The sequence below is a fragment of the Haliaeetus albicilla genome, chromosome 12 (genome assembly GCF_947461875.1).
Source record: "Haliaeetus albicilla chromosome 12, bHalAlb1.1, whole genome shotgun sequence".
Lineage (NCBI taxonomy): Eukaryota > Metazoa > Chordata > Aves > Accipitriformes > Accipitridae > Haliaeetus > Haliaeetus albicilla.
This window is the reverse complement of record NC_091494.1, coordinates 38,403,899-38,417,896: the sequence shown is the minus strand read 5'-3', so window position 1 is coordinate 38,417,896 and position 13,998 is coordinate 38,403,899. Positions and strand designations below refer to the sequence as shown.

The window sequence follows — 13,998 nt, the reverse complement described above, 5'->3', positions numbered from 1 at the left end:
GCTACCTATGCAATCAAAGCCTCCAGCTGCAGAGGATGAAATACAAACATTGGGCTGTTTTCTTTTGACTGGTCCAGCATCTGTAAAAAATCTTATTAATATTTAGAATGATTCATTCTAATGGATTTGCCAGGTGACAGCCCTTATCTGGAAATAGCTTACTGTGTGAAATCAAAATGGACAAAGTACGACACTGCTAATCAGATACACAGCAGGACTTGAACTCCTTTCAAAGGAACCAATTTCTTACAGCTTCTGCTGCACAGGTGACCTACCTTTGTGATGATCTAGAGCTGTGATGCACCAGTTACAGAGCCCTTGGTGAAATAAAAGGAAGGAATATTCCTTGATATTAAAGGATTGCTGCTTTTTTGTTGTTTGCATTTAAATGGACACTATTTAAAAGCCTGTCTCCACAGGCAAATATTTTTATTCTAACATGTTTAGATTTGGCACAGCCCCTAAAACCAACAAATCATTACCACCAGCCTTCTTGAAACCATCTTTTTTCCTCGTAAGCCATCTCTTTGCCAACAGAAAAACCTGCAGAAGCTAAAACAAAGCAGGACAAGAAACAGATGTCTCAGGCCTATCACTGAGCATAAGCTCTAGGCAATGTGAATGAATGTCCCATTTGATAAAGAAGCACAAAAACAGCGGTAAATGCTGCTTTCTGGAGACACCATCTTAATTCTTTCCCTCTATCAAGCCCTATAGTGTTAGTTGTTTAGGCATAATGCAAATTATTGTATATAACAGGATTCAGGACTACAAGCCAACTCAAACTGTCCAGGCTCAGACATACTTATTTGCTTGGCGAGTTATTTTACAATACTCCAAGAATGCAGATACATGGATTTACACACCTCTAGGACCCTCCTCTTATTCTTGTTCATCTAATGTTCAACAAAGGAGAAAATAGAAACAATTGCTGGTTTGATTCTGCCGAGCCATTCTGGGTTGCCCTTCATGCTCTGAAGGAGTGCATTTTGTGGAAAGGATGGGAGGGCCTGTGGTCCCCAGTGCATGTGCTCCTTCTCGCGCGATGCAGTCATGGGGGAGAGCACAGACCTGCACCCTTCCCTCTCAAGTGTGACTGCATCTGCTCCCATTGGCAGGGGCTTTACACTGAAAAGCCAAAACAGAAAAGATGCGATTTTCAAGCAGTGAAATCAATGTGATGCTGAAGAGAGATGTATTAGACCTATTGCATTTATTGAAAAACATGTTTAAAAAAAAATCTGGATGTGCATTGCTAAAGTTCTGAAGAATAGAGTTCAAGCAGAGAACACGAAGAAGGAAAGCAATTATTAGGTGCCAATACTCCAGCTGCTGGGTGATTGCATATGCGTTTACATAGCATTATGCCTCAGTCCTTGCTAAGCCAACACTATCAGACATTTCACGACAGTTTCAGTTGCTGGAGTAATTGAGTGGTTGCTATTTATTTAGGAATCTGACAGCTGGAACAAGCTGTTGTGCCTCCTATCAGACACCAATAAACAACTGTCACTTTGTGCTCCATAGCAGAAGTCAAATGATGTCTGACCAGATCTCCTCTTGACTGTGTACTATATATATATATAAAAAAAAAAATGTTGTTTCAAAATAATAGGTCTCTGCAAGACTTAAAAAAGCTCTAGAAAAATATGGATCAAGGTATTGGTTCTAGCTTTTATATCCTTCTTTTAAACACTGCTATTATCTTTCAGAGTTATGCTATTATTGCTCAAACAATGCTCTCCTTTCCACTCTCCAGGCTAAGCTCAGACGGTTTAAGAGGATTCTGTCCATTAGGACTCTCTTCTGTACAAGAAGAGGGTATTAACAGGGCTCCTGCTTCAGCATGCAGGAAAGCAAGAATTCCTGCTAGATGTGCTTTAGGTGTTAAGGCTAAGGCAAAGTTTGAGTAACGGTCATTAAAGAGAATGAAAACAAGAAACAAATGGTCAGATGAAAAAGATCAAATCCTCCTCTGGGGGCGGCAGGGGCGGGCAGTTCTCTCTCCATAGCATAGGAAGCCTGAAGAATCTTGGATCCTAACTAAGGCATCTCAGCAAGATGAGATGGACCATAATTCCTCTAGGGCAGGTCCTCTATCCTGGCATCTCCATGTCTTCAGCTTGTAATCCAGCCAGGTGACTCAAGCAGAGGCCTGAGGACAAAGGAAGGAACATTTCACGGCCTCATGAAACAGGTTAGCTCTCTGAGAGGAACAAACAGCAAATATCAGGACTCAAATCAGTTTTAGTCTTGGTGTGTGAATAGACAAGAGAGCATTCAGGGAAGGGCAGCTTTTTACAAAAGCACAAAATCCTTCCAAGTCAAAGGCAAAGGCTCAGAGCTAGTTGTTTATGACAGTGGACTTCCCTCTGGAAGAGTCACTATGAACAGTGTTAAGGCAGCAAATCACAGCTTACAAATTCAATTCATTCAAGGAAAAAAATGCCTTTCCATAAATGCTTGCGCACATTATCAGCAAATCAGAGAGGCTGTGTCCAAATAGCCATTGTTCCTCCTGCGGCTCATTATTCTGGACTCGCATTCTGCAAGAGCACTGACATTCAGCAGGACGCCATACCAGCTGGCCTCCCCTTCCCTAGTGCTGCTGTTGGGTCACCATCCTGACCATTTCCAGTGCCATCTCTCCTTGGTCAGACGGTACCTAGCACAGAGATGAGAGCACATGGTAAGCAGCTGCTATAAGGAAGCAGATAGTAAGCGTACACGCATCTTCAGTTTTCTTGCTGATAATGGTGCATCCCACCCCACGAAGTATATTATTTACCATGTGCCCAGCCTTAAGAATCCAGAAAAAAGCAAAGTTCTCATAGGCCTTGTGGAAAGCAGCTGTCTCAGTGGATTCTGGAGACGCATAGAGTGCCTTCCACCTTTGCTTGCTGAACTGGTCCAAATTAGGCCACTTCAGTTTCCGGATCCATGCCTCCTGGCCTGTTAGAGATCAGAGATATGCTTGATTACTGATACTGACACAGTAAGTTGGAAGTCCCAGTTCAGCCAGATGCCCTCTGTACTAGATACCAATACAGCAGAGTTAGCGGAAAGTCTCTGTGTGGTCAGAGTCTAAAAACAATTTTGCTATGCCTAGGAAACAACCAAGGCTATGTTCAGGAGAAGTGGAAACAAACCAATGGAGGGAGAAGGGAAAAAAGCAAACAGTAAAGGTGTACGTGAAATGAACTTATGATTGCACAAGGTGAACATGTGCCTCTTAGAGGCTCTGCAGCCCTAGCAATTCTGACATATTTTGCTTTACTCCTCAAACACCTTTAGTGTCCTGCTATGGAGAAGGATCAGCCACACCAAGTCCCCCTCCTGGAAATCAGAGGAGACACTGCTTCTCTGTTTGTTACAGTCACTCATCAAGAACAGCCTGGAAAGGTTTTCTGTTTTCAGGTGCCTGCTAGAGAAGGTGGAGGTCAAGACAGCAAAAAGACCAATTCCAGGACATCAAGGGGGACAAAACTTTAGCCTATCTCTGAACTACTGGAAGAATTTACATGTTAACTGCAGCTCAATTTTAGCTCAAAATGTGATAAAACTGGAGCACCACTAACTGCTAATCTGTTTGGACAGCCTAAATAAATACTCTGTTTCCTGATTTATTGATTGCTATGTTATTCATGAAGGGCATCTAACTGGGCAGAGACAGACAAAGGATAAAGCCTTTCACAACATAGGAAGATGTTTGTGCAGTTTGTGAGTGCAGATTATTTAAATCAATAAGAAAAGGTGAATGGAAGAGAGCACTGCAGTCTTGCAGCATGAGGCATTTCAGCAACACTTGGCCTAGCTCCCGAACTGCCACTTGATCAAGCCTGCATCTTGCAAGCAGCAAGGGACAAACAAAGCCCTTGAATGGCCAAGTGGTGCAGGAGCCTACACGTGTTACTGAGCAGCAGGTGTGATCACTCCGCAACTGCACCCTCCCTGATTAATTACCAACACCCTTGTTCCATCTCACCTGGCACCACGCTCTCTGCTGCAGGCCACTCAGTGAAGGCTGACCTGTACCATGCACAAATCTGTAGCAAGGTATGACCTTTGCCCCACAGAACAGGATCTTCAAAGCACAGGAGAAGAGAGGATAATCTCCAGATATTTATTCATCTGTCCTCATTCTTCATTTATGAATGAGTGTACAAACATTATATATGTCGAATTAAGTGAATTATTAGCTACCTACTTACGCGCTTCACTGAAACAAGCAATTATTGATGTTGCAGATCCATTTCCCAACAGTATAATGGAGGTAAAGGAATTGCCTCTGAGAGGGATGTAAACAAAACATACTAAGAGCTGCTCATCCATGACTGTAATATTTAAGTGTTGTCAGTTACATAGGAGATTTGCACAGAAGACTGGAGAGATCCAGGTACCAGTATTATTGGCAACTTCATGTTCTACTCGTCATGTGTTCTGTTCCCAACCCCAGTCAAGAAGTCCCTTACCCATGGTGTCAACAATGAGATCCAGCTGCCCATTATAGACTGTAACATTGACGCTGGCTGCCAAAAGCTGATCAACAATATCAATGACAGGTTTCATGAAGTCCTCAACCATGTTCTCAAAGACATCCCTGGACTGACCTGGTTGGAACCAGAAAGAAGACAAATTTTAACTGATGAAGAATGTCATCCCCAAGCTGGGACAAAAGCAACTGGCGAAGTGTTCTAAAATGCAGTTCACAGCTGCATAAAACCCACTCTTAGCCCAAAGCGGCAGCCAGTGATTCATCAGTCTGAGGAACTAAAAGAGAACCAGAAAGCAGCCATGCTCCCACTGGAGCTCACAGACAGCGTTGTAGCTTCTGACTCCTATTATATACATGGGGTGCTGGCATCAGTCCTTTAAGCCTTCCGTTCTGTTTTACACCCTCCCCTCCACACCATGCAGCTTTACATGATACCAGATTTCTGGCAGAGAAAAGCTGACAGGAATTTCAGCAAGAATGCTTGAAAGACAGAAACCAGCTGCTGAGATACAGAGGATCTTCTTCCTCCCCCTGTATTTTTACCTGCTTGGCTAAAGATAGATACAAGCAGCAGAATCAAAACCAGAACCAGATCTGCTCCCACAGGCCTGCCCCATTACATGTTCATTTCTGAGAATAAGTCCTCTTCTTAGGCCCAAGGATAATGACAATTTAATGTGTCTGCTTACTACAGTAAAGTATCTTCCTGCAGACTGCAGTACTGTAAACAGCAATAATGGACTATTAGATGCGCACTAGCAGACAGGAAAGTACCTCCCCATTTCACACAGTCAGGAATAATTTTTAGCTTCTTTCTGATGGGTCCATTCATCAATTCATCTAGGCTTTCCTTATGCATATTTCTGACATGGCGTTGGTAAAGTCCTACTGAAAAAAAGAGAACACACTTTGATTAGCGGCACATTTAAGACAGTCATAGATAGCAATTTTCACTGTTAACAGTCATGGCCCACAAACTCTTTTCTAATGAAAAATGGAACACCACAGAGAGATTTGCTTGCTTTTAACAGAAACCACTGAAGTCAACACTTATTTAGGTCAGGAAATGATATGGGAAGAACCCAACCATCCATTTCTACTTTTGGCTAACACAGCACTTTTTCAGGGGACCAGCTTCTCCTTTAGCCACTTAGTACAGACACAATTTCATCTCCTCAACAGACCAGTTATTTTTGAGCTGCAGTGCTTTACTTTTGGGAGTTAACTGTGCCATTCACCTTCCCTGCTGAAGCCAATAAAAAGAGATAAAGAGCTTGAAAGAAACTCTATGCATGAGTTTTTCACATTGGTGCATAAACATCATGGAGCAAACCAGTCTAATCAGACTATACTGATGAGCCATTTTTGTGTCCTAGCTTGAAGACACAAATGAAAGACATTAAGAGGAAGTGACTTAAAGGTCATAAAACTATGTCACAATTATACTGACTACTTCCTTGGTGTAATTTGTGCAGGATGTTTAGGTGGAGGTGTAATCTATAGAAGGGTTGTTCCACATTCCTATTTATCCCTATTTATGCAAGAGCAAACAAGTTCTGCTCAGGAGAATATCAATATCCTTTGGATCTGAAGGCCCCATTTTAAGGATGTACTAAATTGAGGCTATTCCCACTATCAGAGTTGAAGGTACACAAATGCAAACATAGGGCCTCAGAAGCTCAAGTACTTAAACACAACTTACCGAGATGGAGATTTTCTTGTTCACTTGATTTCATTTCTGGAACCTCCTTATTCATGATGTTATAAAAGTTCACATTGTCTGTGTTCTGAAAACACAAGATAGTTTCAGTAACACTGTAACAAAAAACATTTCTCAGATATGAGGAAGACTCTTTTCTGAAAGAGGAGGTAATTAAATCCTAAATAAAGGACCCTGTGACCTGCCACTTTACCTACATGTCAGGAGGATACTTATGGAAAAGCTTTGGTTCTACATTTGCTTTGAGAAGTGGGGAAGAGATTTCTCAAGTCTGTGTTGTTCACACGTGGGTTGTGCCAGAGATGCTATTTACTTCTCTGAAATGGATGTGAAGCTACAGGGAGCCTTACACCCTGCAAATGACTGCAGATTCTCATTACTCATTGTAGAGAGCTGCAATGCCAGATGAGGCTTTCAGATGGTCTCTTCTGCTAGATCTAGTCTAGCCTGATGCTGCCCCTTGCTCCACATCCTCCCAATCTACAACCCTTCAAAATCTAAAATGCTTCCTCAAGAACACGGTGATCAATATCAGCCATCCCTCTTTTGGAACTGCTGACATCTGGATGCGTCCAATAATTGTAGAATGGCAGCTCTGATGCAGACAGCAGACTGCCTGCATCCACAGGACAAGTGTGATCAGTGTTGCCATTAGAGAAGTTACTCGAGATTCCTGAAGCCCTGCTTTATTCAATTTTTGAATTTTTCAAGTTCTAATGCATAGGTCAGAAATCAGCTCACAACAGCAACCCTAGAAGAACTGAAGTGCCTGCACCCTGACAGTGATATCACAACTGGGAGGAGAAAACAAGCAGATTTGAAGAAAAAAGCAAAATGGGAACCACAAGTTCCTTGCAAACAGTAAGAAGTGAAACCAACTATGTGCAAGGCACTGTCAGTTACAAAACAAAACAAAACGAGCAAGAAAAGGAAGCAGCTCCAGATTAGTCTTTCTGTTTGAGGAAGCCAGAGCCTTACTTGTACTAAAACAAAAACACAAGAAAGAATGAGATTTTGGAGCAACCCTTCAAAAGGAAAAACAAGAACAAAACTTTACCTATCTTTTAAGCTGTTACTTGCTAAGTAAAAAGATGCGGTAACCCACAGTAACAGGACATAACTTGAGGTTCTTTTAAGCTGTTACTTGCTAAGTAAAAAGATGCGGTAACCCACAGTAACAGGACATAACTTGAGGTTCCTTTCCACCCTGTCCACCTATTGTAGTTGTTTAAACAGAGATCTATGCTTAGCTTGAAATTTGTGCCTTGCTGGATGCAGTTTTCAATATTCAAAACAAAGCTTTCAAGGAGACATAGCTCATTTAAGTTGAAACTGGGTTCTGTAGAAATCAATGGGACTAACTGCACGCTAAAAATTAAGCATCTGTTTAAGTGATGTGCCAGGTTGAAACCTTGATGCGATACTGCAAGGCCATGTGGGTCACTCTACCCTCTGCCTCTTACAATCACACAGAGCAAACAAACAGCTCTTTCACATCAGCACTAGGATAAAACAAATACTGGCAAAAATGACTGGGCAGGGGATTGGAGAATTCACACCAACCCAGTGCTCATAGAAAGGATAACCTAAATTGTGTGCCTCCCCAGGCATCAGTTAGTTAATAATGCTGTTCAAAGAAGATCTCACCTCTTCAATGACATCTTCAGCCTTGCCCCAGAGCTCAGTGGCCAGCCCATACTGATTTTTATTTATTGCATCCATTATTTCTTTGGCAACAGCGGTCACCTCTGCTAGACCATTATCATCAAGGAGAGACTGGAAGACAAACACAAAGGGGGACAACTTTAATTATAATTTCACATTCATTTCTTGGTAACAGTCTCCATGCATTTGAAGTTTTATTCTGTCTAAGAGCTAACCTTAAAAATCAACATCCTTTTATACTCTATGGCAGTACAAGTAATCAGGTGAGGACCAAGAGTTTAAGAAGGTACTTACAGTGCTGTAAAGGTAGGGCCCCCAAGACAGCACAGAGTCTAAAGAAACAGAACATATTTCAAACCCATGAGCTTTTGACGTACAATTCCTTTACTTTTTCTTTATTGTTGCAAGAACGATTGTGACAAAAATATACGGAGATGAATTAATCAGTAAAAAGGTACTGTCAGCTCTGTTTAGCCCAAAGGCTATGTACCACAGAGCAGGTTCTTTACAAATCCTGAGAACCAATAAAAGCACTGCAATGTCATTAACCCCTTAAACATTAATCAGTGAAATTTATTTAAAGCAACAGACACGTTCTTACCAAAATGTTCTCACCCCAACACTGCAGCACATTGCTAGAACATGGGGAGCGATCTGACAGGTGAATGGGCATTATCTAAACTGATCTGTTTGCAGATTACAGGGGAAAAAATCTAGTTATAAAACAGATTTGTTTTATAACAAGTTTGTTTATAAGGTCTCAAGGACCAGCTGATAGGAGACAGATAGGAGTTTGCTTGATACTGTCCCATGCTGCAGAGAATCTGTGAAGGCTGCCCTTGCAAATCTCACTGAAGGACCAAGAGTCCTTTAATTTGGTTTTTGTCCTCCACCAGACCACACCCTATCTCTTCCAGGTCTGTGAGCACATCAGTTCCTCAGCACAAGGCCTTCTTGTGAAAAGAAAGAAAACCTCAGTTGTAATCTTGTGAATCATTTGGTGGACACATTTTAAGTGCAGTACTCTTGCCAAAACACCTCAGAGGCTGTAGAGGTGCATAGGGACATTTCACCACCACCCCACTTGATATGCAAGTATGCTCCTCACTGACTATGCTCTCTAACTTTTCATAATCTAGATACATTGTAAAGGTAGATTTTTCAATCACAGCTTGCAATGCTGAAGTATTTCTTTTTGATTTACCAGACCCACTAAAGATTTAATTCACTTAAGGCAGGGATGGCATTTTTGACCCTAGATACTCATGGAATGATAAAACACCCAACAAAACAAAACAACAACAACAAACCACCCACAGTCTGAGGATTTTAAACATACCCAAAGGAGAAATCCATGAGTCTCCAAGAGCAGTCCCCATAAAATTGCACTTTATGGTCCCTTTTTGAACAGCCTTGGTGAATAAGAGGAAAAACAAAACCAAACAACAACAACAAAATAATCAACTTTTAGTTAGATATTCAAGACTCTAGAACCAGTTTTCTTTAAGTGAAAAAAAATAAGTCGCAGTCTGAATTAGGCAACAGGGACAGTGTATTCCAGGAGATATAAGTACTTGTAGAACACCACGTTTTAAAGTGAAAAGCAAACTACATCCTCCAACTACTTACCTCATGCAGCTCTAAAGCAATGCCAGCTGCCATTTTACCTCCATAAGATTCAGAAAATATGTAGAATGGGATGGTCTGGAGAGAGACAGAAGCCACACAGTGAACCCATTGGGCAGAGGGCAGAAAATACCTCCAACCATCTCCCACATCCCACAGAACCCAGGCACTGGCTGTTCACCTTTCACTATCAAACACTGGATATTTTTCTGATTCTAAGCTGCAGATAAGATTTCCAGAACATCCTGGTGTAATTACTGAGGGAAGTTCTGAAGCAGGCACTTCAGTATTTTGGAATTAGAAACAGCCATGATCCTATATGCTTCTCGGTTGGCATGATAGACAATAATGCACCCCATTGCTTATCTAACTAGCACCAAATTCAAGATACAACTTCTGAATTATGGGAAATAAGAGGCAGTGGCTATACCTGCACTGACTCCCACCAAATGCGTGCTACCTAGTAGCAAACACCACCCATCTGGAAGTCTGTTCACTAATTCTTTTTGAGATCTGTTTAAAAACAAAGAAAAATACGATTCTAACCAAGAATTCAATTCACTTACCTGGAATTCTGTTCTACGTGTGAAGAATTCTCCAAGAAAAACCATCATATCAGAAACTACTGTGGAAAGGTTTTTGGCAAACAAGCTACAATCATCCACATAACTGAATCCAGTGCCCACTGGATTATCCACGAACAAGATACTGGCTGCCTGCAACTGTATGAGCAGAAAGAAGGTTTGTATGAAACCTCAGTTCAGCATTAGTGAAAATCTTAGTTTTGATGGCACAAATGATTGAGCCAGGAAATCTCTGGCCCTGAAAGAACTTTCAGAAAAATTAGGTGCAAGTCCAAAAGAGAGAATGGTACAGGTGAGACTTGTCTGTCAGAATATAAAATAAGAGGGTTTTTCTTTTGTGGGTTGCTGCGCTTTTGTGAAATTGCTATAGCAAATGCTATAGTTGTATAGTTATAAGTGGACAAATTAAATCAGTAGATCAGCACACAGATAGCTAGCATTGCTCAAAGCAGTAAGGCTCACAAATAAAGAGGTACAACATAAGGTCTTTTAATTTGCTCAATCTGCAACAAAAAAGGCACGCAAAAAATTCCAGTGATCCAACGGCAGATCACCCATACGGTCTACGGAACTCCAGAGTAGTCAGACTATTGGTAGCTCGGAGCACAAATCCATTTCATTGAATAAACTTCCACCTTCATAAGCAGCTGTAATTTGTTTTCCCTTAAAGGCCATACTGGATTTGTAATTACAAGCCATTGGTTATACATTGCCAGCCATCCAGAAAAACCTCTATGACTGTACGCAATGAAGCTATGATCTGAAATAACATCTTTCTAGAATTTCGCTGCTTTCAGGTTCCCAGACATCTGCAATTCAGAAATTCGTGGAAGCCCAGACATATTCCATCAAATCAAATCAACATGACTATTCTTCAGTTCTTAACAAGGCTATTCCTATAAGCCAATTTATTAACCACACTATTTTAAGAGGAATTATTATAGCTGCATTGAATTTCAAATGAAAACTGTTCTGTGCATTTTTGCATAGCAATCGTCTGCTTACACAAGCAACAAACATTTGCAATCAGTAATTAGAAGCTGAACTCTCTACTATACCCAGGTTGTATTTCTTGGTTTCATTTCTTTGTCTAATGGACCAATCTCTTCAAAGTTCCCAAATCCACAGCCTGAAGCTCCTGGACCTCCCTGTGGGGAAATACCAAATGACAAATAAGTTAGAAGGCAGCACGGTATAGATATGACAGGAGAAAAATAAAAGCAAGCCAGTAAGTAGAATGACAGATTGTAAATTTAAAAAAAATGGCTTTTGCACTATATGTTAATTTGCAAAGCAAATTGAGCTCTCTTCCTCATCGTCTTTCATTACGTGTACACATGCCATTTTTGAAAGCAAGAATTTAAACAGAGAAGCAATAACCCACTTGCGAAAGCATCTAATGAGTTGCATGTTATGTGTGTGCAGTTTGAAAACCCTTCTCCTTATTCCCTTAATACTGAATGCAAAAGTTAGCTATCCACAGAGGTTTGCAAGTCATTAGTTTTATCAGCATGTACATTTCACTCTGAAGAAATAACCCAGAAAGAAAAAGACCAAGTCATCAAGTGATTATATTAAACATTAACTTCTGAAATGTACTGCTGGAGGTGAATGTGGAGCACACACCACTGCCTTTCATCAAACTGTGATTGAATGGGACCAATCTCTAAACAATCAGAGTCTCTCTTACTTGTTTCCATTTAGAAATCTTTCTAAATCTCTGATTATTTTATCTACCCTCTCTGAACATTCTTTAGACTATAAGATCTTTAGGAAAGGAGCTGTGATGCTACAAGGTACCTGTAGTGCTTGGCACAAAAAGCACTACTGTTGTATAAAAGATAAGAACAACCTCAATTTCTGCAATTTAACTTGATGGCAGGTGAGCAGTTGACGACACCCCACAATTGCAGAATGATATTTTCATTATTTCTTCCTAACCTGAATACCTCATTCACAAGGTGAATCATTTAGAGTTGGACAATTTTGAATCCTATTTCTGTAGAGCTGCAAGATACCCATCAGACTGAACCAGCCACAGATGGAAAGAATTATCATTTAAGTGTCTTTCACCAAACCTCACCTGAAGCCACAAGATGAGAGGTAATTCTGTGAAGGCTTTGGTTGGGTTATTTGCATAGTAGAGCCACCAGAACATGTGGGCCTTATTTCGAACTTGCACATATCCCCACAGCTCTTGGGGCTCTTGGGATTGCCTCAGAACTACACCTTGAGGGGGGAAATAAAAATAAAAATCAGCTAGGTTAAAAGGCTCAGCTTTGGGCTTTCCACCAGATTATACCAAAACATTACATTTCAGTCTTGGGTGTGATAATTAGAAGTGCTTCCATTAAAAAAAAAAAATTACTATAAGAAACCTGCCTATACTTACGCCCACACACATAGCTGAGTTATCATCAATGAATGAAGCTAAGCATGTAATTACATGCTTACTTATCAGGGCCTGACGTTACAGCTGTTGCCAAAATAACAGCCCAATAGCTAGGATAATTTTTACTATCAGGGAAACATTTAAAGTCTTTTCAAGGCCTGGGCTGAAAGCGCAGCCCCAACTAGACACGATGGAATAATTCACACCAGCTTCAGGGGCACCAGGGCTCCTTCAGGGATCCAACACTTTTATCTTACTCTTTGGGAAAATCAAATCATTTTACAGTCCCCCAAGGACAGTAAATACAGGATAGACAGAGGGGTCACTTCTAAATGAACCCAAGATCTAATCCTAAACTCAGTTAAGTCAGTAGAGTCTTGTCAACTTAAGCAGTCAGTCTGTTCTCCATTGAGGATACAGGCACTTTCCCAGAAACAGACCTTTGCAACTACATCCCCCAATCTTCTTGACTGTGCCAGAAGGCAGCAGTCCACTGGACAAGCAGCAATAAAGCTTTTTGAGCCCACAGTGCCCAGTCTTTGCTGATGCACAGGACGCAGCGCTGAACAGGTTATATCACTGCGGGCAACACCACGCTTTCTTGATCAGCCCTCGCTGCAACAGCGGTGACACCTCAATACGGCTGTTCGGCTCCTTGCAGCCCCCAACCCGAGGGGTTTCGCAGATAAAACACTGCGGCCGTGGGCCTGTGCTCCTGCCAGCCAGTATCAGACGGCACCGCAACGATCTCACGCTTACAGGCATGCTGGCTTACGTGGCTTCTCCATCGTCCTTCGCAGCTGCCAAGGAACAGAAGAGGGTCTGGGGGGGTCTTTTCCACGAAGGACAGATGACAGCTCAGGGTAAAGCAGCGATGAGGAGCGCTGCCCCGGTTTGTGGGGAGCCTCTCCCACCCAGTTTACCCAGGTGAATCAACTGGGACCTGAATTTCCACGTTCCTGCTCCAAAAGGGTTCCCTGGGGCTCCGGCGAGCGCAGACCCCAGCCCGGGTGGGAGGAGACGACTCCCAAGGTCGCGACAGCCCCCGGCGACAGCCCCCAGGCCCGCCCCGAGCTCGACCTGCTCCCACCGGGGCTCCCACCGCGCCGCCGCTTTGACTACCCCCTTCGCCGCGTCCCGCCCGGCTACCGACCCCGGGGCGGCGGTGACGGCCGCGGCGAGGCTCGGAAACCTCCCGCGGCTCAGCCCGGGCCCTACGCGGGACGGGACGTGCCCGGAGGCCGTCGCTCCGGCACTGCCCGGGGCATGGCCGAGGCGCAGGGCAGGGCAGAACCCCCCACGCCGTGCCGTGCCGTCCCACGCCGTGCGGCCCCTCAGCCCCGTACCTGCCGCCAGCAGCAGCACCGACAGCCCGGTCGCGGCGCGTAGCGGCCCCATCCCGCCAACAGCTCGCGGCGCCCGCGCTGTCACGTGCGCAGCTCACCCGCCAGGGCCCGCCCTCAGGGGGCGGGGCCGAGGCCGAGGCTCGCGCGCCGCCCGCCCTTTTTGTCCCGCG

At 43.0% G+C, this 13,998-nt stretch overlaps 1 protein-coding gene across 2 annotated transcripts; it reads right to left on the bottom strand.

The window, feature by feature from the left end:
- Positions 1–1,194: 1,194 nt before the first annotated feature.
- Positions 1,195–13,949, bottom strand: SCPEP1 (serine carboxypeptidase 1). Of its 2 annotated transcripts, none has more exons than XM_069799243.1 (13): positions 13,829–13,949; positions 12,174–12,319; positions 11,149–11,238; positions 10,073–10,228; positions 9,510–9,584; positions 9,220–9,292; positions 8,175–8,212; positions 7,863–7,991; positions 6,198–6,282; positions 5,270–5,383; positions 4,473–4,610; positions 2,789–2,952; positions 1,195–2,665 (listed from the first exon to the last, which is right to left on the bottom strand). In XM_069799243.1, exons 1-13 carry the CDS (start codon positions 13,878–13,880, stop codon positions 2,600–2,602), a joined length of 1,326 nt encoding a protein of 441 aa, XP_069655344.1. In that variant the 5' UTR covers positions 13,881–13,949; the 3' UTR covers positions 1,195–2,599. The 2 variants fall into 2 exon arrangements, with proteins under 2 accessions (XP_069655344.1, XP_069655345.1); XM_069799244.1 differs by having other exon boundaries at positions 5,270–5,380.
- Positions 13,950–13,998: the final 49 nt, after the last annotated feature.